At 39.2% G+C, this 26235-nt stretch overlaps 1 protein-coding gene across 1 annotated transcript in view; it reads right to left on the bottom strand.

Moving 5' to 3' along the window:
- The window catches only part of CDH6 (cadherin 6), a 126744-nt gene that overhangs the window by 14958 nt on the left and 85551 nt on the right, over positions 1-26235 (bottom strand). Inside the window, exons 3-7 of the mRNA XM_047767703.1 lie at positions 14856-15150; positions 10983-11102; positions 8560-8727; positions 5437-5624; positions 2822-3075 (exon numbers count right to left, since the gene is read on the bottom strand). Coding sequence (XP_047623659.1) covers positions 2822-3075; positions 5437-5624; positions 8560-8727; positions 10983-11102; positions 14856-15150 — 1025 coding nt within the window. The remainder of the gene's footprint in view (positions 1-2821; positions 3076-5436; positions 5625-8559; positions 8728-10982; positions 11103-14855; positions 15151-26235) is intronic.

The following is a 26235-nucleotide window of genomic DNA, read 5'->3' on the forward strand; positions in this document are numbered from 1 at the left end:
TTCGTGTATTCTGCGATTCAATAATTTGACTTCTAATGTATCGTGAAGGGAGATTTATGGGTGAGGAAAGGAAGAGTGTTTGCATGTAAATTTTTCAAAATAAGCATCAGAGTAACATTTTATAAGACTTCCATAGAAATTAAAGGATACTTGTGATATAAAGTTATTGGGAAAATTATTTTATGTGGTTAAAGAATTAAAGACTTGTGATTGCATAATGGCAAATCAATATTTGGGGGAAGAATTCTCTAGTATTAGTTGTGCACCTAACATGGTGTCTAGCCCCAGCTGTTCAATATTTGTGCCTTGAATAACCAAAAACTAGGCATGGTTGTACTTTCCTAATATAAGAATCAGTTTTATCCTATAAAAGAAACCACTGGAATATGCACTTATTTACCGATATATCTATGTGTATTTTTATCCTTAAATCTATACCTGTATATGAAATCCATGTGTACAAGTGAAGGTTGGCAGAAAAAACTTCAAAATTAGCTGACAGCCAACCTAGTCTGACAAGCTAACTACTTAAAATAAATGCCATGGTTAAAAGTGGTATTTGGTATAACAAGTAAAATAGACATAAAAATGCAGCCTAAATTCCCAGAAGACATTATCTCTTTCAATTAAAAACATGTTGACTGATCAAAGAGGTAACCAAGGCTCATATTTATAAACTTCAGTGTTAACCCTTTAAAATTAGGCTCGATATTGACTTGCTAAGATTTTTTTCTTATACAGTAGAAGAAACTGAGTGAGAGAATGTTGTGAAAGTACTTAAGTTATTTGTGTTATATGTACAAAGGCCATCGTTCATTTTCCATATTAACAGTGTTAGGCATAGTGGGCTAAGGACCCAGTACTGTCAGCACAGTGGCTTGGGTTACTGCTGTGGGTTGGGTTCACTCTGTCAACCACAAAACAAACAAACAAACAAAAAACAATGTTAAATGTCTATGGAAGAACACTTGACCCACAGAGCTCTCATGTGGCTCTTTGGAGTTGCCCCTCATCCAATTCAAGAAGAAGCCTACAGATATTCCAATAGGATGATAAAACAACAGAGTCTGTTTTCCCAAAGGCTTAAAATTATTCCCTGAAGATAAGCCAGGCATTTTTGTGTTTTGGATGTGGGACATGCCATGAGGTTTCCTTTAAACAAAGGCCTCGATGGCTAAAGAGCTAGAAAAAGACTGTCTTAGAGCCTCAAACTCTTTCATCTGCAATAATATGCAGCACTCAGTGTGACCACTTAAAAAAGTAGTTTTGGGTTAGTTAACTCTTCTACTCAAAGGTCTCCAGGGGCTTTTTGCCTCAATCAGAATAAAATCCTGCGGTTACCAGGGCCTACAAGCCCCAGCAGGACCTGTCTCCCTCACCACCTATGTAATAGCCCTGTCTTGTCCCACCTGCCTCTACTCCTGCAGCCCAAGTAAACTCTGACACCAGATCTTACCCTTGCTTTTCCCTCTTCTTGCATGTTCTTCCCCCAGAGAGCTGTATAGTTCATCCCTTCACTTCATCCAAACCTTACGCAAATGATTTCCTACCTGACTGCACTGTCTGAAATAGCATCGCAGATGTGCTTTGTTTCCATCCTATGTCTTATTTATTTACTCAGTCTTTTGTCTTTTCAGGGCTGCACCCATGGCACATGGAGGTTCCCAGGCTAGGGGTCTATTCAGAGCTACAGCTGCCGGCCTACGCCACAGCCATGCCAGATCTGAGCCACATCTGTGTGACTTATACCACAGCTCACCTCACAGCACCGCCAGATCCTTAACTCAGTGAGTGAGGCCAGGGATTGAACCTGCAACCTCATGGTTCCTAGTTGGATTCGTTTCCACTGCGCCACGATGGGAACTCCAATACTCTGTCTTATTTTACCGCTTATACTTTGGTTTCACCTGGCATATCAGGTATTTATCCTTTGCTTATTTCTATCTCCCCCAGTTAGAAGGTAAACATCATGAGGTCAGGACTTGATACTGTTCTCTGTCCTCTCCTGGGTGCCTAGAACATGTCTGGCACATGGCAGAGCTTCTCGTTCGGCTTACTTTCTTTATGGAGAGTATGTTACACAAAAAATATTCTGGTTTAGCAATTTTCTCAGTGAGTCAACTAAGTTAGTGGTAAAGGCTTGAAGCTGTTGACTACAGTGCTTTCATGATAAGATTCTAGCATATCTATGCATCGATGGTCTCTAAGAGCAGCAAAGCTTTCTTACAACATGATTACAACTATGGAAAGTACAGGGAAAATAGAGCTTGCATACACAGTATATATTTGGATTCAGCTCTATTAATTTCCCCAGGATTTCACAGATGTATCTCATGAGACAGTTGTTTTTATCCATGTCTGCAAAAGAAAAAAATTATGCATCCAAATGGAGCATAATTCTGCCTGTTACATAGTAGGTTCTTCCATACTTGAATAACAGACATTCAAGTCCAGTGCCTTGTTTGTTAAAAATCACAATGTTTTCTCCATTCTAATCTTTAACAAGTCTAAGACCTTAAAAAAAAAAAAAAAAAAGACCCAGGTCATTCAGCTGCATTACTTTGTGCCATTTCTATGTAAGCAGTGAATTTCCAGCACATTTTATGTTTTTTCCCCCCAATTTTGAGTTTTTTAGGTTGATATAGTTGCTAAAATAATACTTTATGTTGAGCAAGGAGAATAAAGGGAGTAAAGGTACTTTAGTTTTTCAAGAAGATACAGCTAATTGGAAAAAAGGATTCATCTTTTTCAACTTACAAGTGAATATATGACTATAAACCAGCAACCTTATGGAAGAGACAGGTCACAGATGTGTACTTACTTGACAGGATTCCTGGCAGCATCTGGATCTTGGGCTGTGACCGAACCTATCGTCGTGTTTATCTGAGCATCTTCTCTTATTTGTAGGATGTAGGCCAGTTTGCTGAAGACAGGGGGCTCGTCTACATCTTCCACCATAATTCTAACCGTGGCTGAATCTTTGAATGGACCCAGGTAGAGAAAGCGGGGTTCAACGTGAGGATTGGAGGCTTCCACTTTGAGGGTGTACACTTTCCTCTTTTCAAAGTCTAAGATCTTGTAGGGGGAGGAGGGGAGGAAGAAGTGACATATTTAAAGCAGCCGAGTCACAGAAAGCCAAGACATGAATGATTTTTAGTGCAAATCACTGATAAATGAATGTGATCATATTGCTCTGAGATATGGATACACAGCATGATATTGGGCAAAGACATGGGAGTTCAGATGCCCCACAATCCTGATGAAAGTGTGAGCTGACATCATGCACTTGGAATGCAAGTTATGATGGGCAGGAGAAGGGAATCTAGAAGCAGGAGTCTGTTACAGGACCCCTTTAAAGAAATTCTTACATGGGAGTTCCCATTGTGGCACAGTGGAAACGAATCCAACCAGGAACCAACCATGAGGTTGCGGGTTCAATCCCTGGCCTCGCTCAGTGGGTTAAGAATCCGGTGTTGCCATGAGCTGTGGTGTAGTTCGCAGACACAGCTCGGATCTGGCATGGCTGTGGCTGTGGTGTAGGCAGGCAGCTATAGCTCTGATTAGACCCCTAGCCTGGGAACCTCCATATGCTACGAGGGTGGCCCTAAGAAAGCAAAAAAAAAAAGGAAGTCTTCATACTTGACTAAAGGGAGCCACATCAGGGGCAGGTTGACAAATATGCTGTGAATCGTATTGAGTCAGATGTTGTCACATCTACCTTCAACTGAACACCTAAATGAGTGTTTCAAATTTGTCCATATTAAACCAAAATATCCAGGGTGGAGGTGGCAATGGATACTTTTAAACACTGCCCCACTGTGCAGCCAGGATGGAGAACCACAACTTGGCAGCATAATTCCCTCCTCCTCATTCAGACAAAATATATTAAAATAGGGTAAAATAAAATAGGACAGTTTTTTTTTTTTTTTTGCATGAGGCGATAAAATATTCTAAGTAATATCTTGATAAGGGCATCCAGCTAACTACTTGCCAAAGAAGGTAATGATCATTGTTGTCAGAGGTCTTGAGGAGAAGTATTTCTGCTTCTGGAGACATAGTGAACCCAAATGCTTATTGCTGACTTTTAGTTTTAGATGATAATATGACAAGGCTCACTAGAAACACAATTAATCAAGATGTTAGTGAATGTGATTTAGTCAGCTAGGCAAAATTTCAGTTTGAATCTGATAAGGCACCAAGAAAATTAAAAAGGTTAATGCACACTAATGGGCTTTCTAATTATATTATAGTATAAAACATTGATCTGAATGTCACTTAAACATGTTTTATTGTGTTTCCAGATATTAAGACATGTAATCCAAAGCTTACGAGGAAAATTTTTCTTATTTACATCCACCTATGCTTATATTTACCAGCAAATATAACAATATGCTAAAAGAGAGAGAAAATATTATACCATACATGATAAAATTGAAATAATTCAAAAAAGTAACCAAAATTAATATTATTTTTAGCTTTGAAACACACAGGTTAGTGGTGGTTTTTTTTTTTTAAGGGCTGCAGGTATGGTATATGCAAGTTCCCAGGCTAGGGGTTAAGTCGGAGCTACAGCTGCCTGCCTACACCACAACCCCAGCAACACCAGATCTGAGCTGCAACCTACACCACAGCTTATGGCAATGCTGCCTCCTTAACCCACTGAACAAGGCCAAGGATCACACCCGAAACCTCATGGATACCAGTTGGGTTCATTTCAGCTGAGCCATCATGGGAACTCCATGGCTTTTAATTTTTGCTATATTTTAGTATAATGATCCATGGGGCCAGGCAATTTTGGGGGTTAATAGTGAATGAGTACATTGGGGGAAAATAGGAATTCAAAGTATAAAAACTTTGTTGTGTTCCAAAAAGTACCTAGAGCTTGCAGGAAATTTTGGTACTTTATTTTTGTGATCTTTCTATCTCTCTCTCTAATTCAAACTATCTTTATCACTGCTTGTATTACTCTTTTCCTTCGACTATGTAACTGAATTTGTAATTATACATGTTTCTCTCTTTCTTTGCTTTCTTGTCTCTGAGAGCAGTTCTACCAGAGCAGAGACCATCATATTGAATGTACTATTGCACCTCCAGCATCTGGAACAGTGTCTGGCTCTGTTTTTCTAATTTATTGTTCATTTACAGCATTTAGTTCATGCACTTTAATGTGTATCATTAGTTTATGTTATTTATTTACTTAGGGGGTTCTTAATAAAAATTTATCGAAAGCATGGAATTAATGAATGCATAAGATTATTGAGGACCCCTGAAAGCCAACCAGAGAGCTCTCAATATAATTAGGCTAGGTCTTTAAAAAAAATTAATAAATCAGGGCTTGAGAGGAATGTTCCTGTGAGATGTAATTGCCCCCAGTTGCTTGAGGACCAGAGCAAAGTAAATGCCTTGATTTGTATGGTATTTAAAAAAATGCATTACCTTTTTGACAGTTATAATCCCTTCCTGGGTTTCCTGATCGGTGATGACATCAAACATGTCCAGCCCCTCTCCCTCTGTAATGCTGTACTCAATTTCAGCATTTTCTCCCATGTCAGCATCGCTGGCTTTGATCCTGCCAATTGGTGTACCCGGTGGAGAGGATTCGGGGGTTTTAAACTGGTAGGTACCTATTAATCACCAGACAGATATAAGTCAAACACAGACTAATTACACTCCATCATCATAAAAGCAAAACCCATTTTCTAGCAGTTCATTCAGACATTACCACAGATGCAGCCAGATTTGTGCTTTCTTTAAAATAATTAATGGTGTCCTAGTCTCCTTACGTTTTCATTTGCATGACGGTTAAGAATATTTCTTCTATTTCATGACCTGTCTCTTGGCAAACAGAAAACACTTTTCTTGTCCTGTAACTAGGCTTCCAAGTTTATGGTGTGATTGTGAGAAAGTCTGAACTGTTGGAGGAGGGTGAAGAAGGTTTTGAAGCCCCCTGTTAACGTATTCTAGCATAAAGAACAGAAGAGTCTAACCGAAATTGTGACTTTAAGATGATTACTAGGTATTCTTTAAAAGAGTTTTTTCTTCTGGAGTTCCCATTGTGGCTCAGTGGTAACGAAGCTGACAAGTATCTATGAGGACTCAGGTTTGATCCATGGCCTCCATTGGGGGGTTAATGACCCCATGTTGCCATGAACTGTGGTGTAGGTCGCAGATGCAGCTGGTGTTGCTGTGGCCGCGGCATAGGCTGGCGGCTGTAGCTCCATGATTGGACCCCTAACCTGGGAATCTCCATATGCCAAGGGTGTGGCCCTAAAAAGATAAATAGATAGATAAATAAATAAATAAATTCTTTCTGTCATTGCTGATAATAATTGAAGATTAAAACATACTACAGGAATTAGGAGAATGTATCCAAGTAGAGATTCTTTCACTCGTACATAGAACTGGTCTAGCTGCAGTTATGGATGTAGATAAATACACTGAGAAACAAAGCTCTTAAATTTTTCTAATTTTGACCATTTTTTTCCTTTGAAATTGTATCACAGTTTTTTCTATGCATATATTTCTCCTATTCTTGTATTTATTTTGCTAATTTTAAAAGCATATTTTGAGTTCCCATTGTGGCGCAGCAGAAATGACTCTGTCTAGGAACTGTGAGGTTGTGAGTTCTATCCCTGGCCTAGCTCAGTGGGTTAAGGATCCAGTATTGCTGTGAGCTCTGGTGTAGGTCGAAGATGCGTTCGAATCTGGCGTTGCTGTGGCTGTGGCATAGGCCTGGCAGCTATAGTTCCGATTCAACGCCTAGCCTAGGAACCTTCATATGCCGTGGCCGCAGGCCTTAAAAAAAAAAGCAAAACAAAATCATATTTCATAGACATACACTCTTCTTATATTCTCATTGGAAAATTTGTTTAAGGAGATTACATTTGAGTTTCCATTTAGGTCTGCCAGGCCAGCAGGTGCTTAGGACCAAAAAAATAAAGAAATAAATAAAATAGTAAAAACAAAACTTATTCTCTCTCATCTATTACATTTTGCCAACCACTCACACAAATTGTTTTGAAAAAAAATTTAGACTGACACTACTAAAATACAGTCCTTCAGTCATCTTTAGTCCATTAAAGGATGGACTCATCCTTGGGAAAATGATAAACAGGTCAAATTTTTCTCTAGTGTATCCCGCTTCCATTTTGGGTGCCTCCAACCCCTGTCCATATTCTCCCCTCCCCTCCCTTCCCTTATCGGAGTGATTACAGTCTCTCCTAGGAGAGGGCAGAGAGGGGAAAGTTCCTGTGATACATGTAAATCCTTTTCTTTCTTTTTTCTTTTTACAGCTAAACCTGCAGCATATGGAAGTTTCTAGGCTAGGGATCGAATCGGAACTGCAGCTGCTGGCCTACCACAGCCAAAACGTTGCCAGATCTGACCCACATCTACGACCTAGACAGCAGCTTGCAGCACCCCACTGAGTGAGGGCAGGAATGGAGCCCACATCTTCATGGATACTATATCAGGTTCTTAACCCACTGAGCCCAGAGGGAACGCTCGTAAATCCTTTTCTTATCCTTTCCCAAGGCATCCTTAAATGGAACAGGAGATTTTGGCGAAAAGTGTTGGTGATTCTGATATTTTCATCCCCCAAAATATCCTTTGTGGGGGATATTTTGGGGTTCATAAAACCTTTCTTCTACCTCTTAAACCAGAAATTAGTTATTCTGTTTTTGCATTTAGCTAACTGTGACGAAATACTTGAAAATAGTAGAGAAAATAAAACTAGGTTAATCCATGTGTATCTCCATTATAAAAGAAGACCTTTAAAAAAGGCCATGCTTGAATAAGTGGGTTTTCTCTTTAATGATGGTAGCTCTTTTCTCCTGCAAGACAGGATTCAAGTCGTTTTTTCTTAAGGGATCATGGTCAAAAAGGAATTTTGATCCTAGAAGAAAAATTCCATTAAAACCTGTACCCACTTGATGTCTCTACGTGAAAGGGTCCAGTGGCCTGCTTGAGACAGAGTGGGCATTTGTAAAGGTGGTTTCTCCTTTGTCTTCCTTCTTAGCTAATCATGAGTATTAAAGATTTTGGAGACAACTTTTGGTATCTCGATTAACCATAATGTAGAAAACTATTTATGACTACAAATAGATGGAGTGTAGAGTTATTTCCACGGTTATATTTTTAGAAACAGTAAAATGATAAACCCTCCCCTTACAAAGCCTCTGAGGACTTAAAAGAGATTACATGCCTGATTAAATTCAGAAAATACAAAGTCACATTTTTCCTAACAAATAGCAGCATGCTTGTATACATATGTTCTGCCCGAGCATATTTATGTGTGTGGTAGTCTTTTTTAAAAAAAGGAAAAATAAAACAATGATGTTGCTTTACAATAGCAGCCATATCGGACCATCACTCAGCTAATCACCAATAAGCTAATCACCAGATCTACTGAGCACAAGTGTTTTCAACTTATTTTTAACAAAAGTGCCAGTTCTTACTAAGCTAAATAACTTTGCCAATTAATAACAACAGCAGAAAATAAATATCATTCTTAAAGTTATAGTTTTACAAAAGTAAACACAGTCAATCAGGTGTGCCTACTCTGGGGGAACCGGGGAGGGTTGTCATTGACGTCTGTCAGCGTGATGTTCACTGTGGTGGTCCCAGATAATCCCCCCATCTGGCCGCCCATATCCTTGGCTTGAATCACCACTTGGTACTGCTCCCTGTTTTCTCGATCCATGTTGAGCAAGGCTGTCTTGATGATACCTATGGATGTAAATTTCAGAAGTGGAAAGGGATGTAATAAAAATACTTTATAGAATCATTTATTTATGCAAACATAGACTGTCACCCACAATATGCATAACACTATGCACATGTCATGGTTGACCATAAAGATGATTGATTATAGGTAGTCTTTGTACTGAAGGAAATTAAAACCACATAGGGGAGGTAGATACATTAAAATACACACTTATAAAGCAAGGAGAATGAAAGTAAGTATGAGTCATACCCTGCAATAGTGCAGACTGTTAGTACGATAAATATTAAGTGTTATAAGATGATACAACAAAGTATAACTTGGTGTGTAGCACAATGGTATACTACTATAGCTGCTTGATAAAAGACACAAAGGTGTATTACGAGAAAATTGTTAAGAAAGTCATAGGCTTGAACTGACTCTTTTTTTTTTTTTTTTTTCCTTTTTATGGCCACACCTATAGCACACAGAATTTCCAGGGCTAGGGGTTGAACACTAGCTGCAGCTGCAGGCCTACGCCACAGCCATGGCAACACTGGATCCAAGCCACATCTGTGACCTATGCTGTAGCTTGCAGCAATGCTGGATCCTTAACCCAGTAACCCATTGAGCAAGGCCAGGGATCTGACTTGCATCCTCACAAGAGAAAATGTAGCTACAACAAGAACTCCTTTTTTTTTTTTAAACTGACTCTTGAGTTTCACTTTACTAAACTGGCTAATTGCTCATCTAATATACCCAACATAGTGAATGTTCTGAGGATCTTCAAAACCACAAAACTATGGCCTTATGTGAAAACACAGCATCAGTTCTCTTATAATGATCACCCTGTATGATCCTAGAGAATTTTTCCCTAAAGCTGATGTGAACATTAGTTTAAGAGTTCCCAGCAGTTGACCGACATGCTGAAGTTAGGTAAAATTTATCTCTATTGTTAAGTAGTTATAAAATAATAATTGAAAGGACTTCTGAAAGTTTGCCTAATTTTTATGTAAGCCTTATGCTTAAATTAACAACATTCTTTCAAAAATCCCTAGAGAAGGCCTTTATAACCTTCTCTGGTATCACAGTCCAGTGCTGAACAACTAATGAAGCTGAAAATATCTTTTTTTTTTATTTTTAACAAGAATACTTCAGACAACAGGTCAATTTTATTACTCTAGTGCCGGCTTCAGTGAAAGTGAGGCTGCTTTCTGTTCTCCAAATAATAGTACTTCTCTATTTAAATATGGGAGATCACCTTAGCCTTTTGTCCTTTAAGTTGAATAATTCTAATTTTTCATCCTCATTGTTTTTAAACTCAACATTTTCTTTCTCCTTGGGATTCTTTCCAAGTTCACTGCACCTCTTACATGATTTCTAACTGCATATAGTAACCTAGAAAGTTTTGATTTCTACTAACAATAATGGATACTTGAAATTTGTATAAAAGGAACTTGACTCCTGTGGTGATAGCAAAAATATGTGTAGAATTTACTGCACAGTGTCCATGATATTTACTAAAAAACAATTCATCATAAGACACCATGCTACCTTGTGGAGACAGGGCAGAAAAATGAGATGTTGAGAAAAGGATTCCATTCAGGCAATCCACTTTGTTTTTTAGGGCAGTATCAGGATAAGCTAGGCAATGGAAAAGCTAAGTGGCTTAACGCAGCTAAAGTGCTCTGTGCAGGCCAGTAAGAAGCCCTGCTCAGGACAATCCTTAGACATTCAGGCTGGAGACCCACTCGATACTGGTTTCCATCCTGATCACTGTGGCAAGAGGAAGGGAACATGGTGCAAGATTGTCCACCAGGTCTAGAAGTTCTGCTTGGAAATGACTCGTCTCACTGTCACATTTTATTGTCCCAAATAAATCATGTGGTTCCATATAGCTTCAGGGCAGGGTAGAGAAATGCCATCCTACCAAATAACTAGAAAAAAGAAGAATTAGAATATGTGTCAACAGCCCTGCTGGCTATCAGAAGGGGTTGGCCTTTCAGCTTTACCTCCAACTGGAGGAAAAAAAAAAAATAAAGCAATGCGTAATTTTTCTGAATCTGCCTTGTGAAAACATGGGTGGATGAAAGAGCCATTGTCAGATTTCTCGATTAAAACGATCTGGATGTCATGTTTACAAATATATCACTGGTGTTTGGGAGACGAATCTAAGAACATTCAATCACACTGATTGTTTTATTTAAAAATACGCTAGCTCAGCTGAGCATGTCAACTAAAATTACAGATTGTAAGAAGAAGATGCAAAAGGAATTCTAACCTGTTTCTGATTCAACTGAAAAATAGGGCTGTCCCTGGAGGATGCTATAGACAACTTTAGCACTGTTCCCGTATGTCGGGTCATCAGCATCAGTTGCAGTGACTTGGACAACAAATGTGCCTGTAATGAGAGAAGCATGAATTGAAAAGAAATTAAAGGTTCATTGCAGATCCTTGATACACACACATGAGGAGAAACACAATCTGACTTCTATACAAAACTGTCACGGCAAGAAAGTGGAGAAACAGTAGGATGCTAGGCTAAGAAGCCTTGGATACCTCACTCTGAAGGAACATGATCAACATACATAAATATCGTAAGGGTTAGGTTAAAGCAAGTACAGGAATGACCATGACTTTGGGTAGAACTGATTCCAACCCATCTCCAAGGATGAAATTTGACTGGATTCTTGCTATGGTGATTCAAGTTATCTAGGCCTACATCCATTGGCATCTCGCACTATCTTTTCTATAAGGATTAGTTTGATCAGAGGGTCTTTTGTGATTTTGCTGGAAATTTGCTGTGTCCTAGGTGCTTTTATTCTTGGACTATAATGTGCTGATGCAGAGCCTGAAAATGCAGTAGCTATTTTGTGGTCTTAGCAATGCCAGCCTGAAGACAAAGCTGCATAGGACAGAAAATTACAGAGAAATAGCAAGAACCCAGATCAAACCATGTTCAAAGTCCGTTTTATTTGTAGACCTAAGGAATGTGACCAATAAACACTTCTACTGTTTGAAGTAATCTGAATTGGGTTTTCTGTTACTTGCAAATAAAAGCATCCTAAGAGATAAATCTATCTGATAATTCTAAGAGGTTGAAAGACCTTGAACTTTAAGAAAAGTGGTTTTTTTTTTTTTTTTTGGCCTTTTTAGGGCTGCACCTGTGACATATGGAAGTCCCAGGCTAGGGGGTCTAATCAGAGCTGTAGCTGCCAGCCTATGCCAGAGTCACAGCAACGCGGGATCTGAGCCACGTCTGCAACCTCCACCACAGCTCATGGCAATGCTGGATCCTTAACCCACTGATCGAGGCCAGGGATTGAACCTGCAACCCCATGGTTCCTAGTCAGATTCGTTAAGCACTAAGTCACAACGGGAACTCCAGAGAAGTGGTTTTGAATTAAATAAAGAATTGATTGGGAGTTCCCACCATGGCTCAGCAGAATCTGACTAGCATCCATGAGGACACAGGTTTGATCCCTGGCCTTGATCATGGGTTAAGGATCTGCTGTTGCCATGAGCTGTGCTATAGGTCACAGTCAGATGTGGCAAGGATCTGATGTTGCTGTGGTGTAGGCCAGAGGCTACAGCTCCGATTCAACCCCTAACCTGGGAACCTCCATATGCCACAGGTGTGGCCCTAAAAAGACAAAAAAAAAAAAAAAGAATTAATTGGAACAACACAGGATAAATATCTGGAATTTTTAATTCCAGAAGACGACTGTAATTAAATGTACAAAGAAAGCTATGACGTTTTTAGATGGGCATTCTTATTTTAGAGACCACTGTTGATAACGACCTTCAAGGTATCCCTAACCACTGTGAAATTCTATTCAAATTTTTATGTGTATGCCTATGTGCATATTACACTGAGGAGGTGGTCTATAGATTTTATCTGATTCTTTAAGGGGTCTGTGACTTCCAAGACGGGAAGATCATTTTATGGCTGACTTTTGGTATTCATATTAGATCAAGAGTGAGCATACTGCTAGGATTCTGCTGTCCATAAACAGGGCAGAGAAGTCACATTTAGGGAATATTAGAATTTTACATTGCTTTAGTAATATCTAACCAGTTCCAATTATTGAACAAATAAACTGTACTGTGTTAGATTGAATGTTCTGGATGTAGCATGTTGATGCAGCGATAGAGCACTCATCCTTGTAATTTGGGAAGGGACATCAATATGGAACTTGATTGCTTTTAGAATATTATTATCTGGATATTTCAAGTGCCTATTAGTTGCCAGATGCGGTACGGGGGCTCTGCACTTGTTTTCTCCTTTCATCCTTCATTTTTTTTTTTTTTTGCTTTTTAGGGCCACACAGAGCTGGGGCATATGGAAGTTCCCAGGCTAGGGACTGAATCGGAGCTACAGCCACCACCTACATCACAGCCACAGGATCCAAGGCATGTCTGCAACCCACACCACAGCTCACAGCAGCACTGGATCCCCTACCCACTGAGCAAGGTCAGGGCTTGAACCCGAATCCTCATGGATACTAGCTGGATTCATTCCCGCTGCATTGCAATGGGATCTCCCTCTCCTTTCATCCTTCTAATAAAGATTTAGGAGTTGATATTTATTATTTCTTTTTTATAGATATGGAACTGGGAGATAAGAGACAACAAGACATTTATTTGCCCAAAGCCACATTGGTGTTTATTAGTAGAGACAAATTCAGGTCTGTTTGACACCAAAGTTCATTTATACCACCCTGCTGTTGTCCCATTACCTTTATGTAATTCCTTTGAGATGCCTTTACTATCACAATAATGATGTGAATTTATGATAATGATGAATATCAACTAAACAGTGCCTGTGTACCAATTAGAAAAAATCTTCTCTTTCTCAAGACGTGTTATTGCCAGCTACTCCCAAATATTTATAAAACATATTTAAACCTATAATAGCTTCAAAAGTAAATGGCGCCCCCTATGGTCATGCAGTTACTTGTTGCACATCAGATTACACTTGCCCTGTGTGCTGCTCAGGAAGAGACCGTCCTTTATTAATTCCCACCCTCTACACTTTAAATATTCACTTACCATATTAATGTCATGAAGTTCTCACAATTTCTACCACTTTGTAAATATTTTTCCTGAAATATTTTTCCAGAAATATTTTTCCTGAAAAATCTTCTTCCTAAAAAAAATTCTAATCCTCCTCTTAACTTTGGTAATGGTTTGTGATTTTTCTAACAAAACAAAATGACTTCAAGTAATGTGACGGCAACTTCTTTATGAGAAAAATTTGGATGTTTCATAATCACTTCCGTGGATTAGGTATTTTCCAAGTCTTAAAACTGTGAACTGAAATGTCTCTGATATCTGACTCAAATAATTATGTAAATGTTTTTATTATGTAATTTAATTCCTTTGAATTTGACACTGAATGAAACTTAAAATAACCCTTTATAGAAGTAGTTTAAAATTTGTCACTATCTCCCCTGAAGTGTTTTAATGTGGCTAACAGAGATGTCGGTAGGATTTTTTTTTCTTAATTTAAAGCCTATTTACCTTTTCCTAATCTAAGCAAATTAAATGGCACATAATAACTTTAAAATTGGTAGTAGAATTGTGTATAAAATATTAACTTACCATATTAATGTCATGAAGGTCTCATTAATTTCCACCACTTTGTAAAGAATATATCCTCTAGATATCATCTGCATATTTTTTATGGATTTTAAAAAAGTTTTGAGTTTCTCTCTCTCTCTCAAATATAATTACTCTTCAGTCTGGACTGTAAATTCAAGCTCTTGTTTTCCATTGGGGAGATCCTTACCCGGAGCCTATTACCAGTATGGGCTAAGAGAAGTAGAGAGAGCTCTCTTTCAGTTCAAGAAATAAAGTGGGAATTTAGAGTGGGAGAGGCAGTAGAAGAAATAGTAAATCCTCCCTTCCCCTCTCACTCTGCCACTTTTCATATCCTAATCACTAGAGGAAATGCTGTTTTCCTAAAAATAATAAGACTGGCGTAATATTAGGAGACAATGGGGCACTGACAAAAAGGACATACATGGATTGTTTGAAATACAACGCTTTTAGAATTTGGCATCCAAGTTCATTCAACTCAGTAAACTTCATTCATAGGATTCATTACCCAGTGGATGCACCAGAGGAAATGGTTGAATCACATTTCACTCACCGACATCAGACATTTCGGGAACAGTGGCTGTGTAAACCTCCTTGGTGAATATTGGTTCATTGTCGTTGATGTCATGGATCTTGATGATGAATTCAGACTCGGGCTCCACCGGTCTCCCTGTTTTTCTGTTTATAGCCTGAGCTCGAAGGATGTAAACAGGTTTTTCTTCCCTGTCCAGCCTCCTTGTGGCCTGTATATCCCCTGTGTTTTCATTGATAATGAAGAGATCTCCTGCTCCATCTCCTGAAAGGATGTATTTAAGTGATCCGTCTCCTCTATCCTGGTCTGAGTGTAACTGGGGTAGAAAAAAAAATTAAAGAAAGTAAAAGTCAAGCATCTGATATTAAACTTTGTTTTTATGATGCAATGCTTTCTTAACTTTCATTCAAATCTTTCTAAGGGTTGCAGATTTTTTTCCTTTTACTATTTAAATTTTTTTTAGGTTTTTTTTTTAGCTTTTTTTTGTCTTTTTTTTTTTGCTATTTCTTGGGCCGCTCCCGTGGCATATGGAGTTTCCCAGGCTAGGGGTCTAATCGGAGCTGTAGCTGCCAGCCTATGCCACAGCCACAGCAACGTGGGATCCCAGCCGCGTCTGCGATCCACACCACAGCTCACGGCAACGCCAGATCGTTAACCCACTGAGCAAGGGCAGAGATCGAACCTGCAACCTCGTGGTTCCCAGTCGGATTCATTAACCACTGCGCCACGACGGGAACTCCTATTTACTTAAATTTTTGATAGTAAATGCCATTCGTTAATGACCACATTTCCTTATAATCACAGAAATTTCCAGAACTGGAACAGAGTTTGAATAAAATTTAGTAGTCCTTATTTTGAAGAATGTAAAAAGAGAGTCCAGGGCAATAGCAAGATGCTCCAGGATATATTAGCCTGGCTAGAATGAAACTCTTTTCACTATTTTCCTATCTTCACTACAGCTTTCAGATTCTATAATATACTCTCCTCTTCACTTTTATGTACACAGACACACTAGAGAAGAAGTATACTATTGAGAAAAGGAGTTTGATTTTTGAATCGGAGAGACCTGAGTGCATTCTGCCTCTACACTTTACCATCTTGGTGAATTTGGGGAAGCAAGTCAATCTGCTTGCTTCTAATGTGATGGAGATTGTAACAATTTTCCAGGATAATGTGAATTTTTTTTGTTTCCTTATGAACTTCAACTCGAAATGTTTGAGAAATATTTTTTCTTTTTCTTTTTATGGAAGTTCCCAGGCTAGGTGTCGAATTGGAGCTGCAGCTACCAGCCTACACCACAGCCACAGACCATAGATCCGAGAGGCATCTCTGATTTATGCCATAGCTGGCAGCAATGCCAGATCCTTAACCCAGTGAGCAAGGCCAGGGATCAAACCTGCATCCTCATGGAGACTATGTCAGGTCCTTGCCACAATGAGCCACAATGGGAAGAACTTTTGTTTGAGAAATATATTGAGTGCTGCCAAAGACAATGCCTTGAAATCCCCTGACCGGGTAATTTACAAGATCACTTGAAATAAGAATATTCAACACATATTTTAGTTTAATATGAGAAAAGATCGTCTTAAAAAGTAGTAGATTCCCTGCTCCTAAAGGTAATCAAGCAGAGGCCCTGATAAGACTAATAGCCAGGGAAATGGGTCTGGATTAAAGGTTGAATTATGGAATGTGAAGATACCACTGAGGTGAAGAGAATGATCCTAACTTGGAAAAGTAGCCCATGTTACTTATCCTGAACTTTATTTCTACCCTGTTGATTTCCCTGTTGTTTCCTTAGTTCTCTTTTTTTCCACCATAGCAAATGTTTAGTCAGTATCTCACAGGTCTTCAGATAATCTAACCTTATTCACAAATGTTTGTAAAAAAGTGCTTTTTATCAAAGAGACCTATTTTTAGACCTCAGTTGTAAGCATCATCCACATCCAGACAAGTTAGTTTTAGTGGGAAGGCTGCTACTCTTGAAACCATGCAGGGACCCTGTGTGGCCTCCTGGGTACAAAAGCCCCACTGTATCCCCTGTTTCTTGTTTGTAGAGAAAGGCTTTAGTTTCCTAGGCCTTTACTGAGTTCCAAAGAGCAGACTCAAGCAGTTACTAATTAGGGAAGTGAGGGAATGCAGAAACAAAGGAAAAGCAAATAGCTCAGTGATAGAAGAGTCCAAGTTCCTCCTGAAGGAAAATATGTAACAATTGGACACATATTTTTGAGTTCTACAGAAATACAAGGTGGAGGATGGCAATTACATGCTACACAAGCATGTAGACCCCAGATTGGTTGGAATCAGAAGGTTGACTTAAGATTCCCAAAACATCACCCTGTTTCCACCAACCAATCAAAAGACAGTCCATGAGCTGCAATCCTCACCCCAAATGTTGCCTTTAAAAACTCTCTGAAAGCCAGGGGGGAAGTTTGGGTCTTTTGAGCATGAGGTGCCTGCTCTCCTTGCTTGGTGCCTGCAATAAATGCTGTACTTTCCTTCATTACAACCCAGTGTCATTAAATTGTCTTTGTTGTGCAGCAGGTGAGCAGAACCAAGTTCTTCTTGGTAACAATTTCTACCTAATTTCAACTCTGTCTGAGCAGAGTATGGGCCATGTTACCACAGTAATGGCAATATAGCAACAGGTAAGCCAACTCCATATCCTTTTTTTTTTTTTTGGTATAATGATCTTTTTTTCCATTATAGCTGGTTTACAGTGTTCTGTCAATTTTCTACTGTACAGCTTGGTGACCCAATTACACATAGATGTATACATTCTTTTTTGTCGCATTATCATGCTCCATCATAAGTGATGTGACATAGTTCCCAGTACTACACAGCAGAATCTCATTGCTAATCCACTCCAAAGGCAATAGTCTGCATCTACTAACCCCAAGCACCCCATCCATCCCATTCCCTCCCCCTTGGCAAACACAAGTCTATTCTCCAAGTCCATGATTTTCTTTTCTGTGGAAAGGTTAATTTGTGCTGTATATTAGATTCCAGATATAAGTGATTTAATACTGCATGGAATGTTCAGAGTAGTGCCACAAATACAATTGAAAACAGGACAAAAAGGTACTTTTAAAATATGCAACCCACCCTTTCTAAAAGTGTCCCATGGAATATCAGTTCTTTAAAATGCTAAGGAAAAAGAGTTCCCTGGCCCAAGAGTTTGGGGAATATTTTATATTTCCTTCTTTCTTGGAGTTGCCCAGTGCCCACTAACATAGGAAAGGATATGAGTGCCTATCGTCAAAATCTGTACCAAATATCATTTAATCTGGCCTTCCAGAAGTTTCTTATGTAATGAATACTTTTTTGAGTGTGATTCATATTGATATTCCCCAAAACAGTTTTCCAAGAAACACATTTTGGGAAACATGAGCTAACGGAATCAATCCATCACTGCAGAGTCAAGAAAACTGACGCTCCAGAGTTTGTAGTGTTTCTCGAGAAGAGGTGTATAGATTATTCTGTGCAACCTCCTTGTTTTGAGAGATAAACTCTGTCCAGTGCCACACAGCTAACGCTAGTTAATAGAGTTTGAGGAAGAGAATATTATTTATACAATTAGTAGCCTTGAAAGCAATTTGACAGAAATAATACAAGATGAATGCAAATGAGGAGGAAATTGCTTAGAAGTGAGACAAACGCAGTAAGAAGTGTAAAACAAGAGCACTCCATGATTTGTGTAATGTGATATGCTAAGAAAACGTTGAAACCCTGATTACACAGAAAGAGCCACTGGGGAAAGTTTTAACTCTCCATTGGCAAATTCTAATGACTGAAGAGAGCTCTTAAAAAGCTATTTCATTAACTCATGAGTAACAAAACCAGTGTCACTGCCCATCCAATCTGCTCCAGGGCAGCCATGGTTAGCTTCCTGGCACAGTGCAGGGGGCATCATACCAGGATGCCAAGTGTGGGCCTTGATCCTTCTCTCTCACTCACCCAATATAAGATCACATGAGACTCAGTTAACCTCCCCGCACCAGTATCCTTATCAGGAAATGAGGCTAATAGAGCTACAGAATAAGGCTGTCGTGAAGAACTAAATAGAGACTATATACAAATACTATGTTAATTCTTGCAGTAAACATGAGATAAAAGCACGTGTTTTATAAAGTGCCCTCCACATTTAAGATAGTGTTACTATTATTGGTTCTTAGTTCCTAATAAACACATTTTTGCTTTTCTTTTGACTTTGAGAACTTTGTTTTGAGGACTTCGAAAACCCAATTTTACAAAAACTTGGTATCTCAAAGGTAAAATCTGTTTCCAAAAGCCAGTATTCTTCTACTGGGTGGCAACTGCCGCATTTCCATGTGATTTATTATATTCTGCATGCCACTAGATTATAGACTCCTCTTGGCCAGTTCTTTCATCACTTTTAATATGTAATTGTTGCACATTTAGTAGGTGAATACCACATCTGGTCACAAGATTTATTCAGGTAAAAGCAATCAGAAACTTATTTTTAGCTGTCAAGAGAGACCATTTGGATGACTTATCGAGCAAACACTGAGACTATATAAAAGGGCAGCAGAGATGCCAACTAAGAGTGTGAACAGGGATGGCTCTGAAGATCCCAATTCTGATTTATCAATATTTGAAAACTAGTGGGAAAGTGCATCTCTTCACTCAGGCATTTCATGATAATAAGCAATTTAACCTCATCCCCCTCCAGTGCATCCTTCACGTCTGATTGAGTGAATGGAATAGAAACCTCCAGAAGTCTTTGCGTGCTCTTTCCCCACTTTGCACCCCTTCCAAAGAACTCCCCTGGGGCCAGTTCTTTTCTCTCTTCTTGGGGGAAAAGAGGAAACATAAGACATCAGTGCAAGTGAAAGCGGTGGTGACAAGTAGACATTAGGGGTTTATTGAGCTCTTAGATTTTAATTGGATTTTTCTTTTGTGATGTCATTCATCATGGCCACTGTAAAAGGCAGAAGTTAAACAACAACAAATAAAAGGTTGCAGGCTGCCCAAGGCATGTTTTTACTAATTTCAGTTTAATGTGGCTTTTCCATTAAGTTTAATCATCTGGTTCACTTTTAACGATTCACCATCAAGTAAAAATTATCCTCTTCCCTTGGAAATCACATTTCATCTGGGGTTGGCAGGGCCTTTTACTACTGTACCTGTAGCATTTTGTTGCAGAAGGAGCTCTCGGTCTTTGCTTGTTTTTCTATTAACTTACTGTTACTTTTTAAAGTGTAGCACCTTGACAAATAAATACAGGGATTGGGGTTGTAGACATGGCCCTATGGCAGGCGTCACCAAAGCAGTGCCAGTATCTTTTTATCTGCTATTGCGCCACTTCCCACATTGATTTTAACTCTAATTCAAAGGTATAATGCTAATTGTACAGGTTTTTAGTGCTCTGTGGTTTGTGGAGCTAGTTACTGCTGCCCCATTCCTCCCATCACCCTGGGTCACTGAGTCACTTATCTGAGTCAGTAATTGAACAATCTTCTGAACCTATGCATCATTGAGACAAGAAAGCAGAGTCTAAACAGAAGCTTACCTCTATGGCACATATGGCACATATGGAAGCTTGAAAAGGGCTTAGGGAAGGGATTATGTGATTTTTTTTCTGAAATAAAAAATTGGATTATAGCTAAAATGGTCATAGAGTGTAATGTGGCCCTTTAAGGAACGTAATGATCGCTGATCTGAGATGTCATAAGACAATCAGAGAATAGCTATGATGAAAAGATGTTGGCTGATTGGGACTGAAGTGTAGAAACTAGAGTTACAGCAGTGAGAACACCTTTGTGCTAAGTAGATTGAATGTTATTTGCTGCGTCTGTGATCTATGCCAGAGATTATGGCAACATTGGATCCTTAACCCACTGAGTGAGGCCAGGGATTGAGGCCTGGATATTAGTCAGGGCTCTTAACCTGCTGAGCCACAATGGGAATTCCCAGGTAGAAATTTTTTGAAGTACATGACAGGAATTAGGAGTAAATTCTATTGCAGAGATCATAGGTAAATAAAAAATATCTTTTAATGAAATTTTATATTACATATTTTAATATGCTATATTTGAATGTTAATGATTTAGTATGAGTTAATTTATCTGATGATCATTTTATTAACATACTTATGGCAGCATACTATTGTGGCAGGTTGCTGGAACTAGTTAGACATGCCCCATCTTCCTTTAGAATCAGAAACTCAGAGTGTTGTCCAGCAATCTATATTTTAAGATGCCTTCCAGGTAATTCTTTTTTGTTGTTGTTGTTGTTTTGCCTTTTCTAGTGCCGCTCCCGAGGCATATGGAGGTTCCTAGGCTGGGGTCTAATCTGAGCAGTAGCCACCGGCCTATGCCAGATCCCAGCTGCGTCTGCGACCTACACCACAGCTCACAGCAACGCCAGATCCTTAACCCACAGAGCAAGGTCAGGGATCGAACCCGAAACCTCATGGTACCTAGTTGGATTCATTAACCACTGCGCCACAATGGGAAATCTCAGGTAATTCTTTTTTAAAAAAACTTAAGAAAAAAATTTTTTTGGCCACATCTATGGCATGCAGAAGCTCCCAGACTAGGGACTGAACCCACAACCACAGTAGTGATCTGAACCACAGCAGTGACAAGGTTGGATCGTTAACCCACTGAACCACCAGAAAACTCCGCTCTAGGTAATTCTGATGAGTGTTCAAGTATGATTAGTACAATCATAATGTTAAAAACATGGTCTTGGGCAAGGGAAAGAAATGGGTGTAATTTATGCTATGTAGTAGTCATGTAACCTTGAGGAACTTAGTTAATTTCCCCAAGTCTTATTTTCCTCATCTACATGATGACAATAATACTGATTAATATTTAGTTTACAGGAAGGTTTTTCTGAAAATTACTGAAACAATACATATAAAGTGCTTAACCAAAGACCTAGCTCAGAGATATGCTTCAGTAAATTCTTCTTTCATCGTAAACATGAAGTATTCAGAAGATGGGGTTTGAAGTGGAAATATTTGTTCTGAATTCTGACTTTTCTATCAACCAATTAAATTAATTAAATTATCTTAGTTTTCATGCTGTTGTCTATAAGACAAAACTCAAAATAATTAACTTTGCCAGGCATTCCTCCTCTGGTTCCTTAAGTCTTGATAGTCCTTAGGCCTATGTCTTAGGTCCTTGTTTTTCCTCATTTCACATACCTCTCCCCAAATGAGATTGGCTATTTTAAATGGATTCCACTATTATCTATGTACCATTCATGTCCAGATCTCTATATAGCCTAAGGGTGGACATTTTCTTGAGATCCAGAGTCAAGGATACAGCTGATTCCCAGGCAAGTCTTTTAGATACTCAGTACTCCCCAACTGACCTCATCACCTTCTCTCCCCTTTATGTCCCATCTCTGTAAAGACCACCAGAAAGTCATCCTAGAACCTCTCTTCTGTCTCCGCCTCCACATTCATTAAGCCACCAACCCCTGCCAAGTCTACTTCTTACCTATATCTTGACTCACCACCTACTTAATTGCATTCCCACTGGTGCCACCCTGGTCCAGGTCACCACCATTTCTCCTTGGTCTATTGCAGTGATGCTCTCTTAACACACTCAATCTTGCTTCCTTTCCATCTGTTTTCCTTTCTGTAACTAGACCAACTTAATACCACTACCAACTCCGAACATGCTGCTCTCTTCTAATTAAAGTCCTTCAGTGTTTTCTCTTTACTCTTGGGATAAAGTCCCCATCCCCACTGCTTAATATGGCTCCCAATGCCCAACCAGTCTCTGCCCCTCTCTTGAGCTTCATCATGCACCATTCTCTCCTTGATGCTCCTTATTCCAGTGTACTCTACTTTTTGCAGTTTCTCAAAGATACTTTAGACTCTCTTATCTAGGCCTCCTTGCATGTGGTCCCCTTGGCATCAAGTCCTTTTGAGCATCTACATCTGGTGAATCCAATTCATACATCAGGTCTTTGTAATCTTGATCGCCTCAGGGAATTCTTTCCCAAACTGCTAGTCTACGTTACATTCTCCTGCTATAAACTCCTAATTTATCCCCCACTTAGCCATCAGCACATTTTCAAATTTTTTTTTTTGAGAATTTCACAGCCATTTTCATGTTTCAATCAGCAAACAGCCAGATTGCAAGTTTCATGAAACAGGCACTAAATTTGTCTGGTTCACTTCTGTATTCTCAGCACCCAAAACAGTGGCACATTCTAGATCTTCTGTAATTAATGATTGCAAAGAAAGAAGGAATGAATATTGTAAAGATAAAATTGGATAAAATATCCATAATTAATGTCTCTGGAACATAGAAGGTGATAATAAATATTAATGACCTCTATACTTTTCTCATTTGATTTTAGGATAACTCTATGTATCAAGAACATATACTTCTGAAGTTGTCAGATAATTTAGTAATTGCTACCAGACACTAATCGCATTGCCTAATCTGAACAATCAGAGGGGGGAGTTCAAGTTATTGCCTCAGATCAAAAAAACCTTCTTTAATAACCAACTAAATCTCAATAAAAAAGCCAACTTGTATTGGATTTGTTGAAAAGAGCAGATAAGTTATAAGTACCTTGAGTACCCAGACCATTATAAGTGCTGGGACAGAAGTCATGGTTAAGGGTGAAGAAGCTCAAGATTTTACTGAACTAGGGAGTTCCCATCTTGGCACAGCAGAAATGAATCCGACTAGGAACCATGAGGTTGAGGGTTCAATCCCTGGGCCTCGCTCAGTGGGTTAAGCATCCGGTGTTACTGTGAGCTGTGGTGTAGGGTCGCAGATATGGCTCAGATCTGGCGTTGCTGTGGCTCTGGTGTAGGCCGGCAGCAACAGCTCTGATTAGACCCCTAGTTTGGCAACCTCCATATGCCACTAATGTGGCCCTAAGAAGCCAAAAAAAAAAAAAAGATTTTACTGAACCATATTTCAAGTATCATCATGTTGCTGAAACTTACGGAAACTGAAAGGAAAATGTCCCATTTCGTAGAAACATGGTTCTATTAAAATATAATTTAACTGTCAACCAAGACCATTTAAAAACACTTATTGGCCTGAAGAGCTGCATAAGGCAATGAATAAAAATCATCTAATACCTGACTTCTACAAATTTGCAAATTAGGCTTTGAAATATTGACTCATATATAAAAGAAACCTCATAAAAGCAGAAATTAGACACCTGGGTACTCTTATTAAATATTAGGAATAACAAAGTCAGGGAAAAGCTGGAGAACAACAAAGAGGGAAATTCTGAGTTGGATGCAGTGGAGTGAGGGAGCATATACTCCCTGATGGTTTAGGAAGACTGCTTGGGGTAGGTTAGATCACATCACTGGAGGGAGAAAAATGGCTTAGCAACCAGGATGAGCCCATGGCATGGTTTTAAGGCTCAGTGTGGGAGTATGTGCCTGGAGTAATAAAAGCAATCAAGTCATCAAAATAGAAGCATCCTTCCCTGGAGGTGCAGGGTCACATATTTTCTCACACTGCACTTGGATGTGCACGGGAAGATGCCGGCTTCTTTCTTTCTTTCTTTTTTTCTTTTTTTTTTTTAATAGATTATCCCTCAAGCTCTAATCCCATTGAGTATTAGCAACTCAAAATTAGGTTGAATATTCAGTCAATAATTTAGTGTAATTCAATAAAGTCTGCCTGATTCAATAATACAGTCTCTAGATAATTCTTATAAATCAATCCCAGTCTTTCTGGTTTCTGCTTTTCCCTTTGCCCCTGATTCAGGCCAAGAAGATATCTGGGTGGATGAAGAGGAGAGACTGATATGACCCAAATCAGAGGGAAACTCAGGGCTTTTGGAGCCAAGGGCAGTCCTTTGTTGCCTCTGGTCCACTGGTCTCTAGACTGTAGCTCTCCCCATTTCTTTCCCCAGAGGCATCTGAGGTTTTGGCAAGTGGAGTCAGGATCTCAGCTCTTCAGGGTCTGAGGTGATTAGCCTCACCCTGCCTGCCTCATTGCCCTCACACATGCCCTGAGAACTGACTGTCACCCCTCCACTGCCCTTGGTAAACGTGTGCCTAGCTACAGGGTTGCTTTGTCCTTGGTAGGTAGCATCCATGAGATCATTCACTCTTTCTAGCTCTGGAGAAGCCCAGGAAGTCTTCTGGGAGCTAAAAGGAGATTCTCCCACACCATGATTGCCTCAAAAGGAAATGGGCAAAAACCTACTTGGTTTTTCACCTTTACCCGAAAACTTGCCACTGTTCCCCTCTGCCCCCTTTTCTGGACTTCAGATCCACTGTCTCAGGGTGGTAGAAATGACTTTGGATACGCAGTGCTGTGTGCTTGTGTATTTAATAGCCAGGAATGTGAAACCCCTCCCTTGGATGGTTTCAGGAATACTTCACCACTTGAGTTTTGGTGGAAGGAAGAACCAATTCCCACTATAAAAAAATGGAGAAGGTAACTGGGGTGAAAGAATGACCTGTAGCCCAGAGCCTGGCACTGATAATTTATGGTAACTACATTTATAAATGGGATCCGCGAGTTTTATTCAAGTTAGCCAAGCCCGGCTCTTGATATGTTAAGTGGGCTCTAAAAGAATCTAGAAAAACCTCTTTACCTCTGACAAAACCTAGGATCAGGCTGCCTCCATATCTCATGTTCTTTTTCTGTTACCCCATGTTGTCTTTTATCATGACCAGGAAAATTCTATTCTTCTATGCAATATAAATAATTTCATTTTTATAATAAGGGAAACATTTTGTCCTTAAAGCTTTCTCTTATCTGATCAATCCTTTGGCAATGGGTCTGTCTGGGATTTGGGAAAGTAATAATAGCAGACATTGATTAAGCCCACACTATGAGTGGGGAAGTGTGCTGAACTCGTTTCACAGAGTCTATAATGTGTTATTTATTAAGATCCTCTTCTTCTCACATCAACACGTGAGGAAACGGAGACAAAGTAGGAATTCAGTAACTTCTCTGCACCATACAACCAATAGGAGCAGTCGGCCTGACACCACAGTCTATTTTATGAACATCATAAATCATAAATGTTTTCTCTGAATGTTTACATTCAGTTTTATGAACGAAAGGCTTATTCTGTACCAATTTAAAATGTGCTGAGTTATAAAAATATATCTAATTCAGGATTTTTCGACTTCGGCACGAAACATTTTGGGCTGGCTAACTCTATGCTGTGCATTATAAGATGTTCAGCAGCATTCCTAATTTCTACCCACTAGATATCTGTAGCATCTTTTAAGTTGTGATCATCAAAAATATCTCCAGACATTCCAAATGTCTTCTGGGGGACAAAACCACCTCCTTTAAGAACCACTAAATCCTGTATCTGTCTTTCTCTGCCTGTCTATCTGTCTGTCTGTCTGTCTGTCTATCTATCTACCTATCATCTATCTATCCTTCCATATTTTTTCTCATTGTGTACCTTGTAAATTTAA

Source organism: Phacochoerus africanus, chromosome 1 (genome assembly GCF_016906955.1).
Source record: "Phacochoerus africanus isolate WHEZ1 chromosome 1, ROS_Pafr_v1, whole genome shotgun sequence".
Taxonomy (NCBI): Eukaryota; Metazoa; Chordata; class Mammalia; order Artiodactyla; family Suidae; genus Phacochoerus; species Phacochoerus africanus.